The 24,463-nt window shown below is 37.0% G+C and overlaps 1 protein-coding gene across 1 annotated transcript in view; it reads left to right on the plus strand.

Annotated features, from left to right (window-relative positions):
• lrp1ba (low density lipoprotein receptor-related protein 1Ba) overlaps positions 1-24,463 on the plus strand; it is a 237,947-nt gene that overhangs the window by 172,318 nt on the left and 41,166 nt on the right. Inside the window, exons 50-66 of the mRNA XM_079593787.1 lie at positions 705-827; positions 3,625-3,744; positions 4,113-4,241; positions 4,887-5,009; positions 5,454-5,594; positions 6,324-6,511; positions 7,976-8,159; positions 9,530-9,615; positions 13,877-13,999; positions 16,718-16,899; positions 16,998-17,197; positions 17,279-17,467; positions 17,579-17,727; positions 17,866-17,959; positions 19,446-19,562; positions 19,655-19,774; positions 21,529-21,648. Of these exons, the coding sequence (XP_079449913.1) occupies positions 705-827; positions 3,625-3,744; positions 4,113-4,241; positions 4,887-5,009; positions 5,454-5,594; positions 6,324-6,511; positions 7,976-8,159; positions 9,530-9,615; positions 13,877-13,999; positions 16,718-16,899; positions 16,998-17,197; positions 17,279-17,467; positions 17,579-17,727; positions 17,866-17,959; positions 19,446-19,562; positions 19,655-19,774; positions 21,529-21,648 (2,388 nt within the window). The remainder of the gene's footprint in view (positions 1-704; positions 828-3,624; positions 3,745-4,112; positions 4,242-4,886; positions 5,010-5,453; positions 5,595-6,323; positions 6,512-7,975; positions 8,160-9,529; positions 9,616-13,876; positions 14,000-16,717; positions 16,900-16,997; positions 17,198-17,278; positions 17,468-17,578; positions 17,728-17,865; positions 17,960-19,445; positions 19,563-19,654; positions 19,775-21,528; positions 21,649-24,463) is intronic.

Genomic DNA, 24,463 nt, shown 5'->3' on the forward strand with positions numbered 1-24,463 from the left:
CATCCAAGTGGTGATTTTGGATCTTGGAAAAGGGCAAAACAAAACATACAATATATAAGGGCATTTGAAAAATAGCGAATATAAATTATACCATGGTAAACAGTTTCCTAGACAGTTTTAATGTATTTTTGATGGCAAAAGAAAAATGTTTTAATAAAAAACAATGCCTTGGGACATAACAGTGCCTGTACACACCCGTTTATGATTTCCAAACATCTCTATACAGTATAATCTTCCCTGGAAGCCTTGAAGGCTGAAATACACCATACAAAATATATGATTGTTTGCTAAAGTTGCTAGCACTGATTCTCTGGGAATGTTTGCTCAAAAACGTGTATGTTCTTTGAAAACTCAACTGCAGAAGAGTCTTTCAGAATTTATAACAAACCTTTAATAGAAATATGAAGACTGTTCAGCTCTTGACATATGCTGTGGTTTCTTCAGTCAAGGTACACTTTTGCAGGTTTAAAATGACCTCGATCTACAAATCAGAAACCAAACACAAATATTAAAGCACGGATAAATTGGATGGTTGAAGCTGAAGTAGACATTCAGAGGTCAGACAATTGATTTGTTTACTTCCTTTTCTCGAAGTGGTGATGAACCTAGCAAACCCTTTGGTGATTTGAGGCAGTAGGAATCACAGATGGTTTTCTACAGGTTTATCTAAACCCCTATCTTCTCCGTTTGGCCGTTTCTCCCAGCTTCTGCAGTCCATACGTGTGAGGACGGCCATTTCGCGTGTCCCAGTGGAAACTGCATCTCCAGCGTCTGGTTGTGTGACGGACAGAAAGACTGCGAGGATGGAGCCGATGAATTTCAATGCGGTAAACGCCACCTCTCTCTACATTTATCAACTAATCATGCCTGCCGGACACATTCTGCACTCTATATGTCATCCTAATGAATATATTCACTTCTAAAGATTTTATTTATCTTCTAGTCACGCGCAACCATCCACATTTGAGCGCAAGTGCTGTTTTACTCTATTGATCCGCTTGTCACGGCTAGTATGTGATAAGTGCTAAATGTGGGAGTTTAGCTGCTTGACATTCCTGGCTTTACAGCGTTACAGTTGTTATGCTCTGTTTCTTGTCTAACTCTGCTCTATTATTTTATTTTAAATTCCTGATGCATTACTGTAGATGGCTGATAATCTCGTACCTTTTCTCCTCAGTAATTCTGACTTTTTTTTCATAATTGCACATTTATATTAGTTCCAAATATGACTTTATATTTCAAAATGTGATTTTGTTTTCTTGCAATTGCAACTTTTTCAGAATTGCAACCTCACAATCTTGTAATGCTGCTTTATATCTCACGATGTGACTTTATTTCTTGTAGTTATAACTTCGTTTCTCACAATTTGCTAATTTATACCTCCCATTGTGACTTTATATCCCACAATCTGAATTTAAATCCTGCAATGTGGCTTTATTTTTCATGTTATAGCGGTGTTATATTTTGTAATTGCGACTGTATATATTACAATGTGACTATATTTCATTGTTTTAAATTTGAAATTAACAATTGTAGTGTGAAATATTTCTTCTTTATAAATCTTAGTAAAAAATGATTTGACTCATTTTTTTGGTAATTTTTGAAGATCATGTCTACGTAAGCCACACACTTTGTTTCCAGGCTGTTCTTTTGGAGACAAACTTGTATAACTTTAGGAAGGATTATTCCATCCACACCTTGCTGTAATATATTGTATAAAATATTAATCTTAAAGACATTCATGTTTCTCTCCTTCTCAAACTTGGTCATGTACCTCCGCAGTGAGCAGAACTTTAAGGTAGGAAGTTCTAGGAAGTTCTGCTTTCCTGCTGCGACCAATCATTGCTTCGCTTCTGTCCCGACCCCATGGCAGGAATCCATTTGGTTCTGCTTCAAAGCGTTGTGTTCTGAACAAGAACTCTGATCTGCGAGTGAAGCTCCCGTGTAGCCAGAGCAACTCTGGACCGCGCGGCGCCCTCATAGTCACTGACCCAAAATCAGAAGTAATACGGATTTATTTCCGTGTCCTTGATCTTGACAAATGCGCCAGCGCTTCTTCACCTTTTATTTTGGTTATTTGTTGTTTTGAGACTTCCTACAGCTGCTTTTGAAGAATCACCATCATTTACCTATTCATCCTCTTCAGTTTTATTGTCTTCAGCCTTTTGGTGTCACACCTTTCTCTTTTTGACCTTGGTCTCTCTATTTCAGCCCCTGGTGGCTTTGCCCAGATATCACAAAATCGATGGCAAACGCAAAAGCAAACAAACTTTCAGACTGCTGAGAGGGGCATATTTGCTCGCACCTTTCGTGGCTTGCGTGCGTATGCAAGCGGACAATTACTTTAAAAGTGCTTGCTAGCAGGATCGTCTTCCAAAGTTGAATCTCTAATCTCAACAAGGGCGAAGCGAGCTTTTAGAGGCCACCTACAATTTGGCGTTCACAGGCAAACGAATAACTATTTAATGTCTATTTCATTTTGCTTATTATAAGGTATACATGTTCTTTTTCTTAGTTTTAAAGCAATTACAGGAATAATTCCTGGGAAATTAAAATTCTTGTTATTATTTATTCACCCTCATGTCATCCCAAACCTTTCAACTTTCTTTCAACCCTGGAAAACAACATAAACTATTTTAAAGAATTTGAACACGATTTACAGCTCGATGATCCTTTCTATTTGGAAAAGAGCAGTGTGAACATTTCCAAGATATCATATTGTGTGTTCTATGGAAGAACGGGTTCAAAGTGGTTAAAATCTAAATATACGATGACAGAATCATCGTTCTTTAACCCTCTAATGCTCATCGCGTGGCGGTCAAAATTTGAATTATTTATGTTTTAATTTCAGTGAAAATAATGTACTATATTGTTGTTCGATAATATTTTTTATTTAATATTTTGTATTGTGATTTTGTATTTGTGATTTTATGGTACTAAATTATATTTACGCTGTATTTATAAGTAATTTATTTACTTTTTGAGCATAGACCTAAAAACTTAAACTCTCATAAATCTTGAATGCTTTGGAGCACAAACTTAAGTTTGATCTCTTTTCAAAGACGGCACTTGGCAAATTATTGCTGAAGTGAAAATAGTTTTAAAAAGTTACAGAATTTTATGTTTATTGTTATGAAAAATGCACATAAATACTATAAAAATTTTTTTAATGAAAATATATTTTCAAAAACATATTTTACTTAAAACTGCAAGGAAATCAAAGCCAGAAATCTAAACAAGTTGTGTTCCAAATGTGATCTTGATATCTCAAAAAATAAGCTTTCAGTAAGATTTTGTTTGGCCGCAGTACCATAAGTTTTCACTAGATGAAATTTGTCTCCCATTAGTTTCCAATGCGGTCATTTTTGACTGCGAGGAGCAGAAGTGTGACAATTTTTTTTCAGGACCATTTAACCTTTTCGATTCGTGTCCATGATTATTTTGTATTGTGTGTGTGTTCACATAGTAAGTGCCAAAACCTTTACCAAGTTTAGTACCATTCCGATGAAGTAAATAATAATATAATTTTAAAAAGTAACTTTTTTGGTCAAAAATGCCCGAATAGCACTTCGAGGGTTCGCTCTCCCTTGGGTTTGTTTTCAAAGTTCACACTTTTCCCTCTAGATTCATCGTGCCTTTGGAATCAATTTGCCTGTTCGAAAAACAAGTGCATCGCCAAGCAATGGCTCTGTGACGGGGAGGACGACTGCGGTGACGGATTGGACGAAAGCGAGGAAATTTGCGGTAAAACTCTGAAGCACGAATTTGCATTTAGGCCACACAGTGAAAGACTTTCTCTGAGAGGAAGGATATAAATCAAAATGAAAGAGGCGGAAAGAAAAATTGGCCTGTGGTTTCATCATAGTTACGAATTTATGGTCAAGCTGTGCTCCTAACAAATGGGCTCTGGAAGAAAAAAAAAACTCAGGTTCCACAAAGGTCAAACACAAGCACATTGTTAAACAAGTTTTCAAGACAATGCTTAAACCTTTTTTATTTACTTGGAGGAAGTGTTTTTTAAATTCATGAATATTCATTAAGGACACAGTGCAGCATGTTGGCTTGAGATTGAGATTCTCATTCTCTCTCTTACTGATTCTCTCTCTCGACAGGCTCTGCAACATGCGCCCCTGGCTTGTTCAGTTGCCCAGGATCATATGCCTGTGTATCTAGGAACTGGTTATGCGACGGGGAGAGAGATTGTCCTGATGGCAGCGATGAACTTGCGGTAGCTGGCTGTGGTAATTGCAACCATGATATTTCCTCCCACAAAACCAGCAACTTCCTTGTACATTTCCTGTTTTCACCTCAAACCGCATTGTAGGAACAAAATGGCTCCTTTTGGTATTACTATACACAAACACATATGTATATATATATATATATAATCCATTTTATTTAATATTTTACGTCAAATGTTGTTTTCATTGTTTTATTTAATTTTATTTCATACATAATTCATACGTTTTAATTGTTTCACTACATATCTTAAATGTAAAAAAAACATTGTAATATCAATTCAGGAATTTTATTTATTTATTTATTTAATTATTTAATTTATGTATTATCTATCATCTATTTACCTGATGCATTATTTTACTTTTTTTTTTTTTTAATGTAGAAGAAAATGAATCCAGGCTTCTATTCTATTCTATTCTATTCTGTGCTGTTCTGTTCTATGCACACTAATTAACACCACTGTTGGATTTTAAGGTGTCAGATTTTGCCGATATGTCTTCTTTTTATCTGCTGTCCCTGAGTTTTCCGACTCACAACCAAAATAATTGGGGATTTTCAGACAAGTCTCAGGTGTCTATTACACCCTCCTCCTTTTATCCTAACACATAACTAACTTCCTGTTTGTTCCTGTTCGTCTCTTTAATAAGCTCCAAACAACACGTGCACTGAAAGCACATTCCAGTGTCGGAACCACAACTGCGTCCCGCGGCGTTTCGTGTGTGACCACGACGACGACTGCGGGGACGGTTCTGACGAGTCTCTTGAATGCGGTAAGCAGCTCGTGTTTCTCGATTCATTACTTTCTGCTGAAGTTGACCATCCTTTTGCGCCCTGTTTAATGTGGTGTGATTATGCTGGCACAACATTAATTGGATGTTTCAATGGTTGGAATGCCATACCTCAGATCTAAGAATAAACATGCTAACTCACAATAATTCACTGAAATATATCTGTTTATTATATATTGATATATATACGTGTTTTTACATTGCTTTAATTATTTAATTAATAAGCATTAATTTTACAATGTAATTTACATTACATTACATTCATCAAAATAAGTTAAGCAAGTTATACAAGATTAAACTCATTTTTTAAGTCAGTTTAATGTAATTTATGTTGAAATTACTTAAAATTCCAAGTTAATTGTAATAATTTAAGGCAGCAACTTTTTTTTTACAGTGTTCCCTTCCTGTCATACTCTTTCTCCCCAGAGTACCGTTTATGCAAAGAGGAGGAGTTCCGCTGCGCAGACGGGCGGTGTTTATTGAGAGCCCAATGGGAATGTGACGGCTTCCCCGACTGTCTGGACCAATCAGACGAGCTGCCACTCAACCCAAAGTGTTCCGCTGCAGGCGAGTCCCTCTCATATGTCACGCACCCCGTTTGACTGACAGGATCCAGGGTTCCGTCCCATATGGGATTTGTCAGAACACCTGGTCCTCCCCGTTTGCGTCTTGTACCCCTGCCAGTACCACCTGATGTGGGCAGAGAGGTGCTGATGAAACTGCTGCGCCCCCTGTTCTTCAGTTTTTGGCTTCAGGGCAAACATATGCCATTCATGTTAACAGATGCCATTACTGTTCCCAGCCAAGCTCATTAAGAAACATTTTATGTTTATATTTCTGAGGGGAAATTAAATTCAGATGTTTACAACATGTTTACAGTACAACTCTAAAACACTCATTTGGACTAGTAGGACCATCTAGCAACATTCTAGCAACCAACCTCAACACCCAAGGAAGTGCATAGCAACGTTAAAAACCACCTAGCACCCGCATAGAAACACTAGGTAGTGCGTACACTGTAAAAACATTATAATGATCAATAAGTTATGACAACTTATGTTTTTGCATTGCTTTAACTCGTCAATAGTTAATGCAATATACTATTTTTTAAGTAATTTAAGTTGGCATAATTAAAAAATCCAAGTTGATTCTACTTAAAAATGTAAGGCAGCAACTTTTTTTTACAGTGTAGAAACGTGCTACAGTCCACCCAGAACACCACTTGAGTTTTTTGTCATCTGATGGTTTTGTCCGTTTCTGTCTTTCCTTTTTCTCTCTCGCTGCTCCCTGTTTTAGAAAGTTTGTGCAACGGTTCGGTTTTCATGTGCGCAAACGGCCGCTGCGTTCCACTGGGGAGCGTGTGTAATCAGCATGACGACTGCGGGGACCGATCGGACGAGAGGAACTGCCACGTTAATGAGTGTTTAAACCGTAAAGTCAGCGGCTGTACCCAGGACTGTCAAGACCTACCCGTGGGATACAAGGTGTGTGAGAGAGCACATTTTTCATGCTCTACGAGGTTTTTCTTCCCACGAATTAAGTGTCTGGTTCAACTTGAGGTCCGTTCCGCACTACAAACTTCCACAGTTGGAAATGAGAGATGAAACGTCGACCTACGAATGCGAAGGAATGTTTTTGTTTTTCCAGCAAATCTTCGGTAAACCTCATTAGCAGGCTTTAGCGGCTACGACAATATAGAATAAGTCTGCACAAACAAATCATTCAAAGCAATAATATACGTTTTTTTTACATTCCGCAGAGGTTTAATAGTACTTGGCGCCAAATCCGTGGAAAATGTTATGATCCTGTTTCCAGTCATTTCACAACTTTTAACCGTTGAATGTATAAACACGTGTGCTAAACCGTGTATGCTAGATATTTAGAGCTTGAGAAAATCAGTTGATTTAGTGAACAGCAGGAGAATGACATGTAAGGCACAGTGTGTGTTTTTTTTTTTTTTTTTTTTGTGGGAGTGTGACACACACAGCGAGTGGCAGATCGAACAGCCTCGTTTGGCAGACGTCTCAGAATACTGGCATGGTCCTTTGACAGCCACACTGACTTTAGAAACAGGCAGTCAAGGGCACTGCGGCTCCAAACATACAATCATTTTGTTTTTCTTGCTTATTTTAACTTGTGTTACAGCTAAATTAATATAATAAGCATAGCCTAGTTGTAATGAAGGGCTAATGACTAAACTAATGATCTAGAAATGTTGTAAACATCGTTTTGTTTCACTGCTCACTTCCTGTCCATAAATGTATTATTAGTATTAGAGTGAATCTCAATAAAATTTGCCATGGTCATATTTTACTCAAAAGTCAATAAGAAAAAATATTAAGAAAATAAAGTTAAATAAAATAATTTAAATACAGTTATATATATATATATATATATATGTGTGTGTGTGTGCGTGCGTGCGTGCGTGCGTCTAATATATAGATAAAATGCATTTGGCTTTTAATGACAATTAAGCATTAATGACAATTTTGCACTGCAAATTATTTATTTACAATATTGACTATAATAATATTTAAATATTAATTATAATAATATTTGCTTTATGTAATATAAAACTTTTTAATAATTATTTTTTAATTTATATTAATAATTTCATTAATTTGCATTTATTTTATAAGAAATTTGATGTAATTCGATTTATGTTATTATTTATTTATTCAGTAAATATAAACCAGATGAACAATATTTGTTTGAGACTTGCAAACAAATACTTGCTTTGCACTTATTGTATTGCACTTAATTATTTTTGCACTTAGTTATTATTGTTATATAAATTATATTATTATTAATAGCAAAATTATTAATATAAATATATTACATAATATATACATATATATATATATATATTGTTTAGTGGTAAAATAACCCACACACATTCTTGACAGATCTTTTTGTAAGAATCATCCACAAGTATGTTGTTTTTCTAGTGTGCGTGCTGGCCTGGGTTTCGTCTGAAAAACGACGGCAGGACTTGCATCGACATGGATGAATGTTCCGAGAACTTTCCCTGCAGTCACCAGTGCATCAACACCTACGGATCTTTTCACTGCCTGTGTGCCGACGGGTACCAGCGTCCCGCCAGTAACCCGCACAGCTGCAGGTCTCTCTCAGGTACGTCTGCTCCATTCAGCAGCACAGGTGTGAATTAGCTCCCGTGGACCCTCACAAAGATTTGACTGTCATATTTGCACAGAAACACCCCACACACTGAGAACACACATTCTGAGCCTTGTTGCGACTTATATTTAGAGGAAAGCAACAGGAGGTTGAAGACAATTAGTTCTTCAGCTGGAGATGAGCTCTGATTGGCTAAGAGTAGATCCAGGTGTGACATATGGCATCTGCCTGGAGTTATTTACTGCATAAAAGAAAGACACTCATTTAGTGCTTGCTCACAAACACCACTGACATGCAAAGAAGCCACTAACAAAAACTGCCAAATACTACCACTGTAAAAGGATTGCATTTTTGACATGGTAATACCATGTTTTTTGGACAAGCTAATATCATACATGTATGGGTCATTCTACAAAACAAGGTCTATAATTGTTTTTAATTTTTTTTTGCTTGTTGCCAGCGTTTTTTTCCTTCCAAATTTGACTTTGTATGTATATATATAATATATTGTGTGTATGTGTATACTGTATATATATATATGGCGGCAAGCAAAAAGCAAAAAAAAAAAAAAAAAACATTAATACATATACCTTGTTTTGTGTGTGTGTGTATATATATATATATATATATATATATATATATATATATATATATATATATATATATATATATATATGTTTATTTACACACAGAAGAATGATCCTTCATAGAATGATCCACAGTATGTTTTTTTGAATTATCATAGTATATATCAAGTACCATGGTATTACCATCTGAAACCATCTCTGTACCATGGTACCATCGCAGTACTTTTTTGTCTGTCTCTCCTTCACAGACATGCGCCTATAAGCACTCACACACACGCACACTCAAGTAATAAAGCTCTGTTAGCGAATGACTGACATGTCTAAGTCCCAGTCTTGACAGGAAGTGGATGTTCAAGTGTTGGCAGCTCACAGGAAATCGATTTCTAGTCATCAAACTGAAGTTGCAGTCGTGTCTTGCAGCCAGAGTAATCCATAGAGCAACACAAACACTTATTAAAAGGCTTTTTAAAGTATTTGAAATCCAAGTATATCCATACAACGGAATATTACGAATTTCAAAGTACTTTTTTATTTACTTATAGTCACAGAGGATTAAAGTTAGACAATGTTCTGTGGGTAACAAGTATTAATTGCATTTTATTTATGTTTATACCGGTGTATATATATATATATATATATATATATATATATATATATATATATATATATACAGTATTTTATTTTTTTAAGAAGAAATGTTTTGGGGGAAATGTTTTATCTTGCATTAAATAACAACATCATAAAATAATCTAAAGTTTTTTCCCCTCTCTTTTCCAGCAGAGGAGCCTTTTCTTATTCTTGCTGACCACCATGAAATCAGAAAAATCAGTCTGGATGGATCAAACTACACTCTTCTTAAACAGGTATGACAAGTACATCTCTCTAAAAACAACTGTCTTCTTATACAATTGTTAAAAATCACTTCTTATTGTCATTTTTGTGCTCACAGATGCCATCCGGTTTAGATTAAACTCATTAGCGAGTTCCCATAACTCCATATTCCCATGTAATTTCATAAAAATACACATGCTCAGAGCATATGGAGATTAATGTAGACATACCATCCAAATGCTCAGAGGGAAGCACAGTATCAAGAGCCACCTGTGATGCTTTATAGAAATGCACAAGCTCAACTTGAGTCGGAAACAGTGTTTTAGACACTTGATTGGCGTGGATATAGACGCCTGGGAATATTTGCACGCAGAAAAGGTCATACTGTGACTGGAATCATAACTATTCCTTCTTAAATGATCATGAAAAAGTGTAAATTATGGCTCCTTTAATCATTCCTAACTGGTAAATATACCATCACTGTAGTTGATATTAATGAACACAATCAGTTATAGTCTTTAAATCTGTATGAAGCCCCTTGTCAGTGCAAAAGGAACCATGACGGATTTGGCTCTGAAGGGACCGTCGGATAAGAAACTCTCTCACGGCCCGTGTGTGAAGAGATTGAGCGGCTTGCCATCGAAGGAGCAGTTAAAAATGCACGCTTGGGTTGATTCATCAGTCAGAGACTCCATCAGTTTGATTTAAAAGGTCTAGTCCAGCAAATTAGATCTGAACGCGGCGGGTGGTTTTGAGACAACGAGACAGAGCGACATGAGAATGTGAGAGACCCCTACTGAGAAAGTGATTGGCTCCGGTCTTAGCAGTGCATGATGGGAAGTCTCTGTCAGACGGAGGAAGTCTCGCTCTTATTTTTAACGAATGTAGTGAAAATAAAAAGCCAATAAGACAGGTATCGAGAAACGGCTAGATGATGATATAATGAGTCTTGGACTTGCTGTTTGATGTTGTTTTTTATTTATTTGTATTCACTTTTATAAAGGTCTTTATAAAAAATAAAAAAACATGGAAAACATCAAACGATTTAGAGACGTGGCCTAGCAAATAGTGTTCATGTCGGTGAAGGAAGTTCAAGTCTGGCTTGAAATGTTTTCTGATTGTAAACTTCTCCATCACTTTCTGTCCTCTTTATACTTCTTTCTCTTAAATTGTATTCAATTAAAGGGCACCTATTATGACATTTAAAATGTTCCTAATGTTGTTGTGGGAGTCCCCAACAGCAGTTTTACGTGCATGCAATGACAAAAAACACTTTTTTTTTCGTATAATATGCATTTATTTTTACCTGATTTGCTCACCGACTCCCAAATGATTCGTTCAACGACTCATTTTTCAAACCCCTCCTTTGCGCGACGCTAATCTGTGTTGATTGGTCAGATGACCCAGCAGTGTTTACAGAGATAATACTTATTTTTAACACGGAGTACAATGATGCTTTTATCAATTAAATTGTATTATAATAATGATTGTAGTCCACTGCTTTATAGTTTGTAGTAAAAAACGAAAAATAAGATAAATAATTTAATGTTATGTTAGCGAGCATAGCCAGAGTTCATATTGTAAAAGCACAACCAGTCTTTGTTTGCGCTAGCCCGATGCATAAACATAACGTTTTTACACAAAAAAAAAAATGCAGTTACGTTACTACGAGGTATTACTCTATTCTTTAGACAACTCCGAAAACAACGACAAACACTTCACATATCTCAATACAATTCCCATTGAAGACCTAGAAGCTAAACGGTGCTTACACAACAAACAAAATAATTATTAAGCATGCTACATAAAATATAAAAGCAACAATTATTAATAACACTTACAGGTTGTGATACGGAGGAGGAAGCTGATGCATACACTTGGAACTGAACCTTCCTTCAATATCAGCCAGCTCGCGAATCCAAGTTTGATTGCATTTAAAAAGCAATCGTCTTCAAAATGGCGCGAACAAAGCACAAGGCTCGGACTATACTTCTGTGGTATAGTTGTATATATGAATTGTAGCAACTTAGTCTTCAAATGCTCCTCCTTGGGCAGATGAAAAAAGTTTGCTTTTGAGCCGCACTTCAGAACACAGCGTCTCGTCGCCATGATATTTTCCCTGGCCTTGGAGCGCAATAAGTGGGCGTATCATATTCAAATAACTTGACAAGTTGACATCATCTAGTCAGAGAAAAAGCTTTGGTCTTCTAACGATTCATAAAAATGACTCCGAGTCGACTCTTACTTTTGAAAGACAATAACTTTATATACGGTGCACTTTCATATAGGGGTGTGCATTGGCACTGCCCTCACAATTCGATTCGATTACGATTCACCAGGTAACGATTCGATTCAATTCGATTCTACGATGCATTGCGATGCATCAAAATTCTACTGCACACAACAAGGCAAATTTTTCATCAGTCATGAGGCAATACAAGCAGTCATATATTGAACAACAGATTGTATTGGCTGCTATGTGTGTATTATCACTACCATTATCACTGCTGTATCTTTGACATAAATGTCATTAAACAAAATAAAATTGAATGGTACAGGGTATTGTATATGGCATTTTCAAACCTGAAAAAGAAAACATAAATCACTGCTTTCTAGGGCTGTAATCTCCCAATCGATTAGTCGATTGTTGGTCGATACGTTCTGGCTTGACCAAAATTCTGATTGGTCGATTTTTTGCCGCGTTCATTTCATTCGTTTTGCGCGTTCATTTCATCAGGTGGAAAGCACTAATTGCTAATGGGGGTGTTTTCAGAGCACCCCTGTTTCACAGGTAACAGTCTGTCTTCAGAACACCCCCCTTGTTTTCACTTCTTTTGGATTATCCCAACCCACCGGAGAAGAGACAGATTGAAGAAAGTAGGCTACTAAGGTTTGCTGAATATTATTTATTTAATTGAGAGACCGTTTAATTCATAGTCAGTCCTCTTCTACCATGTCAACAAAGACATCGGCAGCATTTTTTTTTTAGAAGACGGGAACATATTATTGGAGCCCAATGCGCGCACTCGCGCAGTTTGTATTAGTTTTGAGCCTATGCTTTATTTTTCAGTTATGCACTTTATTTAGTTTTTGCTCTTGATCTGGTTTGTTTAATAAATATCATTTTTTTATTAAAATGGACGTGCCTTTTGTGTTTAAGAGTAAAGCTTTAAGTTAATAATAGTCTATTCGTGTCTCAGCCGTGAAGCTGCGCTCCTGTGTTCAGCCTCGTCTTGTTAAGTTTCCCATTAACTTCGTAGAATCGAAATGTGCCCAGATGTCCGCTTTTCCAAGCTTTGGGTGCGTTTTTAATTACCCGTCTATCGCGGTCATCTCCCTCCGCCTCAGCCGTCTTGATTGTTGTTGTTGTTATGCCCACGGAAGTAATAAACTTCACAACTTTATTGTCCAACTCAAGGCCAGAAAATAAACAGTGGCATAATCGATTATGGCACTTTGCCGCATCGATGCTGAATCGTGCATATCCCGCATTGCGATGCATCGTCGAATCGATTATTGTTGACACCACTACTTTCATATTTCAAACTTTGCAGGATGTTTTTGTTCACTTAGATCTATGTTACACACTACATGAAAGGTACATTTCAAAATTCCATAATAGGTGCCCTTTAATAGTTAATGACATTATTATACTATAACAAAATGTTTGAGTGCTATTACATTCAAAACATTTAAATTAATTTAATAATTTAATTTTTTTTGTAAAAAATGGTAGACAGTGAACAGAAAAACTGGAAACATTTTAATTCAATTACATGAAGCTTTAAAACTGAATCTAAAATCAAAGAAAAATAAATTATTTCTAATTTCCATTAATAGAAAATGTATAGTTATGTTCAGTGATATTGTAGTCTTTTTTATATACTATAATTTATTAATATTTTGAATTAGCATTTATTTTGTCATTATATGTCATTTTGTTAGTTTGTGTTTGTTTTTAAAATATTTATATTTCGTCTTCTATAGTTCTTTAGTCTATATTTAGTACTTTGACTTATTTTCCTTCAATTACTGTAGTTGTCAATTTAAATTTTAAAATTTTTAGTTTTTCATCTAATATTTATATTTGAAATTTTTTATTAAAGACGGATGGCCTGAATCTCACTATTTCAATATTATTCCTCAGGTGAAGTGCAAAGTGAGAATGTATCCACTATTAAAAAAAAAAAAAAAAAAAAACTACCAACTTACTGAGTCTCTGTTTAAAATCCCATCCGTCAATCTCACACTTTGACTGTCTCTCTCTCTCTCTTTGTCTTTCTCTCTCTGCAGGGACTCAGTAATGTCATCTCTCTAGACTTTGACTACAGGAAAGAGTTGATCTATTGGATTGACACTAGCAGACCCAGCGGACGCCGAATAAACAGAATGCGCCTGAACGGAAGTGACCTCAAGGTACATCCATGAGAATGTGTGTGTGTTTATGCTGAATTACTCTTGAAATCACCCAGAATTGCCCAGATTGACATATGCAAATACCATCTGCCCCTGGGTAAATTTGATTCACGTCACCTCTTTACGGGGGCAATTTATTTTGTGTAATTGATGGATTCCAATAGGGAAAATGCAGACACATGCGCGTCACTCAAACAAATAAATAAAGGCTATTTTTTTTTCCTTTTTTTTTTTCCTTTCTAAGAATAACTGGTATATCTGTTATGAAATGAGCCAGGTTAGCAATGACAGGCAGTGCAATGTGTGTGAGACTGTATGTCTACTCGCTTCACTTCATCAATGCCCTTGTGTATATTACTCAGGGCGGAAAACGGGCATAGTGTGCCAGCCTTGCCCTGCTGGGCCGCCAGAGCTCGTTATGTTTAATATCGAGCCATAATGGCTCATTAAGCTTGATTGAACTTTGGATCTTGAACTGATTTATGATAGTTTGCTATAGTACAGAGAGAGAGAGAGACCTTCTGCGAAGGCAATGAAGTTAGGTGATAAAAGCCACTCTCAATGTTAGAGTTAAAGGCTAAATTAATCCACAATAGATAATGGGGCTTTTTTTCCACAGGACATTGATGAAAAGAATATGATTAATATATAAAACAAAAGATTCAGAGAGTGATTCAATGACACTGCTGGGGTCTTGCTCCTGGTAAATGCTTTGAATGTATGCAAATGAGTTTGGAATGTTTTTGTTTGTTTTTATCGCAGTTTCACAGACGTTGAAACTTTACGAACATTCTACACTATGTGCCTATCACATCACATGAACTTTAAAGCAAGCTGTGCAGTGTATCATGTGAAGATACTCTAGTAGCAGTACCAGTTTCAACCACTGGGGGAAATGCGAAAGCATTAACTTATTTTGGTGGCCAAATAGTGTGTGCAGTTTTAGGTTTAATCTAAAATCGCTTACTTCCGGCGAGATTCTGAAGTGTGCATTTGATGGACACTTTACTTTCCAATGATGCCACGAGAGAGGATTTATGAATGGAAGCAAAGCGACGCAACTGATGCTGGTAGGTCACATGATAATGACAGCAAAATACTTTTTAGCGGTTATGAATTACTTATTCAAAATAAGTACCTACTCAAAAGAGAGTATGCAATTTAGAACGCAGCCAATGACTTTTAATAAGATTAGTTTGATATCAGCTCTGTTTAATAAATTATGTTGCATTTTTGTGTACGTTTATTTAACATAAACAGACAAATTTATTTAAATCGAAACTGAAAGTACCGGCGTGTGGGAGATGCGCTATACAAATGAACTTGGGCTCATGTACCTCTCTCACCATTAATCGCATTACATAAGTCTTTGGAATACAAGTCGCAGAATGTTTCAGATGATAAACGTGACTTATGTTTTAGAAAATACAGTAATTGCTTCTAAATCATCCTAGAATCTGGTGCTAAAACATCATAGAGAGCAGGTGCAAATAATTGACTTCACATAATTGAATTCATCAATCTTGTCGCTATTTTTTTGCTTTCCCAGTTCAAAATGATATACACTTTCACCCTGTGGCGTATTCATTCACCTGAAGATGCTAGTTTTCCCGGTGAGCACAGCATCAAGAAAACCTGTGATATCAAAATTCATCACGGCTAGGCTAGTTTTAATTAGCGCTGATGGTACAACCCAGTCTGAGGCAAAATGTCTTTAATGTTCATCTCTAATGTTCATCAGCTTGCTGAATGTTACTCTTACTCTTAAAGCGCTAGGCAGGGGGCACCAGCAACCAAGAGCGAAAATGATTAAAAGCACTGGATTGTCTGCCAGCTGGGAAGAGTATTGTTTATGCCAAACAGGCAGTATGTGATCAGTATGAGAAGTGAAATGATGTGAAGTGCATTTTTTGTGTGTAAAACTTCTTAATTTTGGAACTTTTCTTGTCATTTTCTGGGAGTTTGAAGTGCCGTTAATGAGCAGTTATGTAGCCCGCTGATAATTAGCAATAATGTATGAGTAATGCGCAGCAGTTCTCAAATGGATTGGTTTCAGGACCCCGATATAAGTTGCTTTGTGAACTACACAACTCTAGAGATTATCAAAGCCTTGAATTTATCATTTTATTTACAGAAACAAAGCCCTTCATTCACAAGCTGTTGAGTGCTGTTGTAGTCATTTTACTTTTTTTTCCAGTGAAAACGTGCTAATTTGCTGCTAACTGCTCTGCTAAGCATTTTTGTGGACCAGTTGAGAACCACACATCTAGAGGTTATTATACCGTTGACTTGTATTTGTTTTGTTTGAGAAAACAAAGACTACATTTTATCCAACATTTCTGACTTTATTGAATGCTGTTGTTGTTGTTGCAGTCGAACACTGACTAATGTGCTGGCTATCTGCCATTCTTAGCAAGCGAGTGCCAGAATTGGGATTATAACACAAATTTCCAATTGGTTTTTGTTTGTTTTCCTTAATTTTGTTAAATAGTAGCATTTAAATTCCTATCATGACAACAGCTGGCAGAAACAAGAAGGACTTACTTTTATAAGACTGTACTTCAGCAAGCAAAATACAGTGTACAGCTGCATCTCACACTTGCCATTCTGAGCTTTTCTTCCAGGAAGCATTATGTTCCCTGCGGCACTAACTGTGGATAAATCCATGAGAATAACCAGCCAAAAGAGACCAACTGTGCTTGACTGGTGTTTTCTCAGGTGGTTCACAGAACGTCGGTCCCCAGTGCTCTCGCTGTCGACTGGATAGGCAAGAACTTGTACTGGTGTGACGGCGAGAGAAAGACCCTCGAGGTGGCGAAAGCTAATGGACTCTACCCGACCGTACTGCTGAGGTCAGGATTGAGAAATCCAACCGCTCTGGCTCTCGACTCTCTGACGGGGTAAATGATGCTTAATATTGCTTATGATCCGCAATCCCACAATACCTTTAAGAAGCATTGCACCGTTTAAAGCCACATTTATTCCCATGGGGCCTTAGATATGTGTTCTGGATCGACTGCTGCGAGCAGTCCCAAATTGGACGGATCGGGATGGACGGCAACAAGCCACGTGTCATAATTGATACAGAAATACGTGCTCCCTCAGCCTTGACCATTGACCACATCAACAAAAGGATCTACTGGGCTGATGAGAACCATATCTTATTTTCGAATATGGATGGTTCAAAAAGACACAAAGGTAAGCGCTGTCTTGTCTCGAATCAAATCTCGTCTTGTCTCGAATTGTCCTCGATAAGATTCTCTTAATTCCAATTTTCAGTCCCCATCAAGGACATAGGTGGCGTAACCGGTCTCGCATTGTTTGAGGACTTCATCTACTGGAGCGACCAGAAGTCGAAAACCCTCAGTCGCTCTCACAAGACGTCCGGCGGCCAATATACAGAACTCCTCAGCTCCTGGCAGACTATTCGAGACATTAAAGTCTACCATCCGCTCCGACAGCCTGACGGTATTACAGCGAGAAGCTCTTCTGTCAGCTTGGATAAGTCTTCAGGGCTAGAGTCAGGACTTTCATGTTGTTTTGGGCTTGGTTTTTTTATTGTTTGTTGTTTGTCCTCAGTGCCAAAGCATCAGTGTCAGGTGACTAATGGAGGGTGCAGTCACCTATGCCTTCTTTCCCCTGGTGGGGGATACAAGTGTGCCTGCCCTACACACTTCTACCTGGCAAACGACAACAAAACCTGTCTGTCTAACTGCACCGCTAGCCAGGTGCGACTTACTAATTACTTCAGGAGCCTGCATTTCACTGTAGCTCAACTACTCTTGGCACCACTGTCAACTACCAATTATATCCAGTGTGCTACTCGATAAATAGTTGTTCAAAAGATTATTTCTCTGTGTGTGTAGTTCCGCTGTGGTACGGATGAGTGTATTCCCTTCTGGTGGAAATGCGACACAGTGGACGATTGCGGAGACGGATCCGACGAGCCGGCAGATTGCCGTAAGTAACCAAACATGGTGGCAAACAGCCAAACTGAGCAATACCAGTGAGAAATACGTCATTATAGCACCTTGCAGTGTCGTGACAACTCAAAATCTAGTAAGCTACCTACCTAGAGAGCCTTTTAAGGGATAGTTGGAGAGGTTAATATTACTTTAATGTACACCACCTCGCAAGGCATTTTCAGACAAAAGACATTTTGCAAGCTAGGCATAAGACATGCCAATCATGTATTTCAGTCAATACTGTTAAGCCTAATCGGAAATGTACTATTTCACAGTGTATTAATGTTGCGTTATTATCTTAACAACATGCGGACATCACACTCTGTTGGAATCGGTTCTGATTTGCTTCCTTGTCGGTAGTAGACAGCGAGAAAAGCTCCCTAGGTTGAGATTGTTAAGAAAGGAAAATGTGAATCTTTAAGTGACTCCACAATCAACCTCCATTTCTTTAAACTCCGCTGAAAGAAAGAAATCCTATGAGTTGAGGACAGGAAAATCTTTTTTGTCACAACTTATTCCTGTCATTTTCATTGCCGGTTCATGGAGCGATTATGTTTGAATAAAGATTTGTCTGTCATCAAGGTTATATTCAAGTGTATTGCATATCCCATTGAGTGGGTCATAGCAGGGCTTGTTTGATTGAGAGGTGAATTGTGTAATGTACTGCAAAGAGCTGCAGAAATGGATCAGGTTGTAAAGAAGTTGGTATCTCAACTAGCAGTTTATTGCATATCGAGATGCTATAGAGATCTCAAGGCTGACATCAAACAAAAAACATTTGTATGTGTTCCAGGAGAAAAAAATATTTCTGTACAATGTGTCTGGCTTTTTGCGTGTTTTATCTCTGTTTTTCATCTTTGTTTCGCTCATTTAGCTGAACAGTTGCTCATTTACTCGTTTATTCACTTGTTCTTTGTTATTACTTTGTTCTGTTTTTTTGTTTGTCTGTTCATTCGTTCATTCTCTGTTTTTCTGTGTTTCAATTGTTCTGTATTTGTTTGTTTGCTCACTCTTTGCTTTTTTGTTTATTTGTTCATTCCGTCTGTCTGGCATTTGTTTAATTACCTGTTCATTCGCTTGTTTGTTCTGTAATTTTTTAGTTTGTTTGTTCATTTACTCAATCTGTGTTCTTTGTTTTAGTCTTGTCTTTCTCTCTTTAATTTTTTAGTTTGTTCATTCATTCTTTGTTCTTTTTGTTGTTGTACATTTTTTTGTCTTTCTTTCTTTCTTTCTTTCTTTCTTTCTTTCTTTCTTTCATGTGTATTTACCCATTCATTCACTTATTCTTTGTTTTATTCTTCTGTCCATCTTTCTTTCATTAATTTGTTTGTTCATTCAGTCATTGTGTTCTTCCTTCATTACATTTGTTTGTAAGACACTTTCTGTCTGTCTTTTTTTCAACCATTCTTTCAACCATTTTTTTTCTTCCAACCTTTCTTTTGTTTGTTTGTTAATTCATTTGTTGTTTCTTTGGCTCGCAGCGGAGTTTAAATGCCAACCCGGAAGGTTCCAGTGCGGAACGGGTTTGTGCGCCCTTCCTCCCTTCATCTGTGATGGAGAGAATGACTGCGGAGACAACTCAGATGAAGCCAACTGTGGTAATTATAGATTGATTGATGGATGGATAAATGGAGACCAAGCATAATGCCGTATGATGTACAAAGATGTCCTTGTTTGCATATGCTTTCAGACTCGTATATCTGCCTGTCTGGCCAGTTTAAGTGCACACAGAGACAGAAGTGCATCCCTATAAACCTGCGCTGTAACGGACAAGACGACTGCGGAGATGGTGAAGATGAAACCGATTGCCGTAAGAGACAATAGGACTCATTCTTTCTCTCTCTCAGATTTGAAGTGGACCAACCGTGAACGCCATTTGTTTGCATTTTCGCTTGTTCTTCAAAAAACCTCAGCAAAGCTAGATTTCACTCAGATATATTTCTGTATGTCCTCAGAATGTATTTATTGACTCGTGAAGGTCAAATTCAGACAGATTCAACAAAATGTTTGAAAAGTTTGAATCAGTTGATGAGCCTGGTGAGCCTTGCCGAAAGTTTTATTTTGCTTTCTGATTACTTTCCGGCAGAGCGCTTTAGATGCAATTACTTGAAGGAAATTTAGGACTCTGACAGCAAGAAGAAAGGAGTGAAATGAGTAAAGAGAAAGCAATGTAGACTTGCTAACCAGGAAGCTAAGAAGCCATCTTGTGTCACCTTCAGAAATCAAGCAGGAGTAATCGTTACTTTCTACAATGGTTATCGAATCCTTGTCCAAATGCAAGTCTTATTTTAGGTGGCAGTATAGAAGAAGGAGACTGGCAGAAGTTAATACCCGCGCTCAGATCAGAATCCTTCATTTGAAGCCACAGCAGGGGCCTAATTTCTCACTCCTCCCCGGAGTCGAGCATCTGGCTGGGTTTTGATAAGACGCCCAGCTCTGGTACGCCCCTTATGGGGGAGCGAAGAAGAGAAGCTGTCTGTCGTCTTCTTCGAGAGAATCAGAAAGATAACAGTTAAAAACGAGGAAAATCATTAACAGCGTTGCATGGGACGAAGCCTGGAGGGTCCCCAGAACTCTAAGAGGCTTTTGAGGGGGTCTGACAGTGTCTTGGATCCAGGGGAGCTGAGCTCAGCCCAGGGCACTGATTAGCCAAACAGAGGGAGGGTTTAACAGGGATAATCGCATATGGAGCATGGCATTAGAGGCTGGCTTTAGACCTCCCCCCTCCAAGGAGGGAGAGCGCTGTGGGTCAGGATTGCCGCTGTACCGCCGGGAACGCCGGGTCTAGGCTTAGCTTAGCGCTCTGAAAACAGAGATGTGAAGGGAAAGAAACTGCGGTTAGTTAGACCACCTGGGCACAATCTTGTTTGACTTGTTTTTTCATGAATTAATCATGCTTTGCAATGTTTCAAAATGTTCAGAAATGAATCCAGGTGAACCTTATCTCCAGGGATATGTTTGATATTTTAGCCATAGTTTTACCTCAAATTCAAAAGAAAGCAAGCAATAACATGCATTATGTAGAAGATAATGGCGATATGCATGTAGCGATATATCATTATATAATTAAAAGAGAAAAAAACACGATAAATTTACAAGCACCACTAACCTCTCAAGGAGCGAGTGTTTTACAATGCAGAGAGTGTTGTGTGTTACCATATTAACAGTCAGCACCAAAACCCCTCTCTAAGAAATCCTTACTCTTAATTCCTCTCATTTAAAGCTCTACCGCTACAGCCATCAAAGCAGCACTTGTGTGCAAATTCACCTCTTTATATACAATCAATTGCAAGACAATCACTGTCTGACTTCCAATCGCCTGCTGCGAATGTTCCTGCTATTACGCACAATCCATGAGTTTATTTCTGAGGTGTTGTATGGAGATTAAAGGACCGTATTCTGCAGTCTGTTACGGATTCTTTATGCTTCGACTCCCTCCTGGTGTTTCAAAAAGTGTCGAGTAGAATAAAGGCTCAGCAACTTCGAATATGAATAAAACACTTGAGATTATTCTGTGGTTTATCCTCTCAAAGTTTTGATCACATGATGTCCTTACTTCTCCAGCCGAGAACACTTGCTCGCCGTCCCAGTTTCAATGCAAGACCACAATGCACTGCATCTCCAAGCTGTGGGTGTGCGACGAGGACCCCGACTGCGCCGACGGCTCGGACGAGGCCAACTGCGGTGAGTCCGCCGACGTCGTCGTGCATCGCCTCACGCTCATCATCACGTCCAGAAATATCCTCGTTAAAATGCAGTGCAATTTTCTGCAAGTCAAAACTCCTAAAACATTCCATTTGCTTTAATTTTGCACCGACTGTTCACCCAGAGGGCTGACTCAGATGAATAAAGATAGCTTTCATTACCGAGTTCTTGGAGTTCTTCCTCTAATCTTGAGGTTTTGTGGATAAGCTAGTGCACTAAGAGACGTTTTGCCGAAAACTGTCCAACCAAGCGCTAACGTGTTCTCAGGGCGAGGGTTGTCAGGTTGCATTGTGTTTGCTTTATGAGCAGCTAACCGATTAGCCTTCTCCATCGGGCCCAGGATGGAACATTTAGTGTACTATAATTATGCAGATTCTTTGGTTTTCCTCAGTTTTAAAGAGCACTGTTCCTCTGTAATGAGAACTGGGTTTAATATGTCAAGTAAAGCGGCTGCTTTGGCTTGTAGACTTGTATTTTCTGGGGAATAGGTTCATTGATTGGATGTTACTCTTTGAGAAGTATCAACTTTAACTTGATGGATGGTGCTAAACTAATGATGTGATACTTTAATAAGTATAAAAATACATGCCACACATAAATATTGTGTAATATTTTTTTAGTTTGTAATTAATTACTATGAATAAAAACATTAATATATATTTTTAACTATATTACAACTATATTAAAAACAATACAATAAAACTATTATAACTATCATATTTCAAATGTAATTAATGAAATGTTTTTATATATATTTTCATTATTTTGTGGCAAATTTTTTTTTTTGCCTTCATGCTATTGCTAGTAACATTTCTCTATTGACCGTTCGCAAAGACCCGCCCCCTTTAGTTACTGTTGCTATGTCCGACAAGCTACGCCGCTCTCACGCCACACTATGTTTTCATGCAGTGAAAAACACATGGCGGAGCAGAGAGCACACTGACCAGGTTACTTTTGATATTAAACAAAGTCTCACCTTTCAAATTTGGTTATTTTTTTAAAGAAATGTAAACAATAAATACCGTTTTGTGGCTCTTTAATGTGTCGTGACAGATCGCTGTGTCGCCTCAGTTAAAGCTGCTCGTGAACCGATCATCTCTTCTTTCTAGTTCATTTATAGCATCAATAAACATGAATGATCATCAGAGTGTTGTTTTAACCGCGGAAAGGCGTCAGTACACTCCGCTTTTCAAGTTCAAATCCTCCCATGTTAATCTACTAACTCTCTTGACTGCTTTGTCGGACAAAATGGCGGATGGCGGAGTGTGATTGGTCAGATCACCTGTCAATCAATCTCCCTGCGAAGGGTCAATTCAGGTTTGTATTGGCAAGTACAGTATGTGGCATCTTGCCGTGACACATTGTCTTGTAAATCGTTTTAACTTTATATCAATCCGAAATACTTTTCATAAGTGCTGTCCATTTTCTGTCCAGCACTGAATCTTATCATTTACCTCTCCAAGGGAACACTCTGGCTTTCATTACAGGGAACGTTTAGTGCACCACAAGAAGAATGTTAGCTGAAGTTTGTAATTTTGCCATTTGGGACTTTCAAGAAAGTTTTCCACTGCAGAATTCTTCTTTTAAAGCATATCAAAGCTTTCTTAGTCACCAAAATATACATTTAAATTGCTATATTATACATAAAGTTGCCTGGTAGGGTACAAGGAGACGAAAATGCACTGCAAAATTGTATAAATATATATAATTCTATCTAATATATTACAATATTTTAACTAGTTTTTTATTTGTTTTTCTTGCGCTGGAATTCCTACGGAATTAAATCTTGAACGATATTGTTATTCTGGAAGATGTATTTCCCGAGGTACTCAACACACTTGTGCACTTTATATCATTGAGAGGATATAATGGAATATTCACATTTACCCAGCATAATACTGTATTGATCTTTAAACATGAGGATCTTTTCTAAGTGCTGAATGTCCATAAGCTGAGTGGAGCTTCGTCTTCTAAATAATCAATAACTTGCTTACATCTCATTGAAAACAAGTCATTTCCTAACAAGATACTAAGATGAAAAGCATTCACGGGTGAATGCATACGATTCAAAGAAGACATCAATAGGGCATATTGATAGGTTGACTGAGATGAAAAGGGGACCAGGACTTTTAATGGATATGGACATTGGAAATGGTTTTTCAAAACAAAAAGACTGAGTGCAATGGACTCGATTAGAATGCAGGGCTCTTGAGACAGTTTTTATTTTATCTTATTTTTTTATTGTGATTTCGCATAGTAATTAATTTTATTTTATTTTTTATAATGATTAAAGTAACCAGACAAATTATGTAAATATGATATTATTGACATTTTATTATATTTTTACATTTTAAGTAATTTTGAGTATAATTTTGGATTTTGTATTTTTTTAGTACATATAAATTGTATTCATCTTTTAGGTTTTAGCCTATACTAAAATGTAATAGTGATACAAAATGGTATTAGCATCAGTTATTCAAAAATATTTAATACAATTCTTCTTATTATTATAATTTTAAGTACTATTACTAATTATTCACATATTAAGAAATGTAGAAATGTTGATTTATTAGTAGTAGTAATAATACAAAATATATTACTTTTATTGTTCTAATAATTACTGAAATATTTTTATTGAAATTTCAAATTGTTTTAGCCTATACTAGTTTTAGCCTATACTAATAATATTTTTAATAATTTGAAATAATTATTAAAATATTCCAACTAATTATTCAAACATTTCATTATTATAGAACCTATATAATATGAATAATAATAATAAGTATTATTAGTA

The sequence above is a fragment of the Phoxinus phoxinus genome, assembly GCF_949152265.1.
Source record: "Phoxinus phoxinus genome assembly, chromosome: 20".
Lineage (NCBI taxonomy): Eukaryota > Metazoa > Chordata > Actinopteri > Cypriniformes > Leuciscidae > Phoxinus > Phoxinus phoxinus.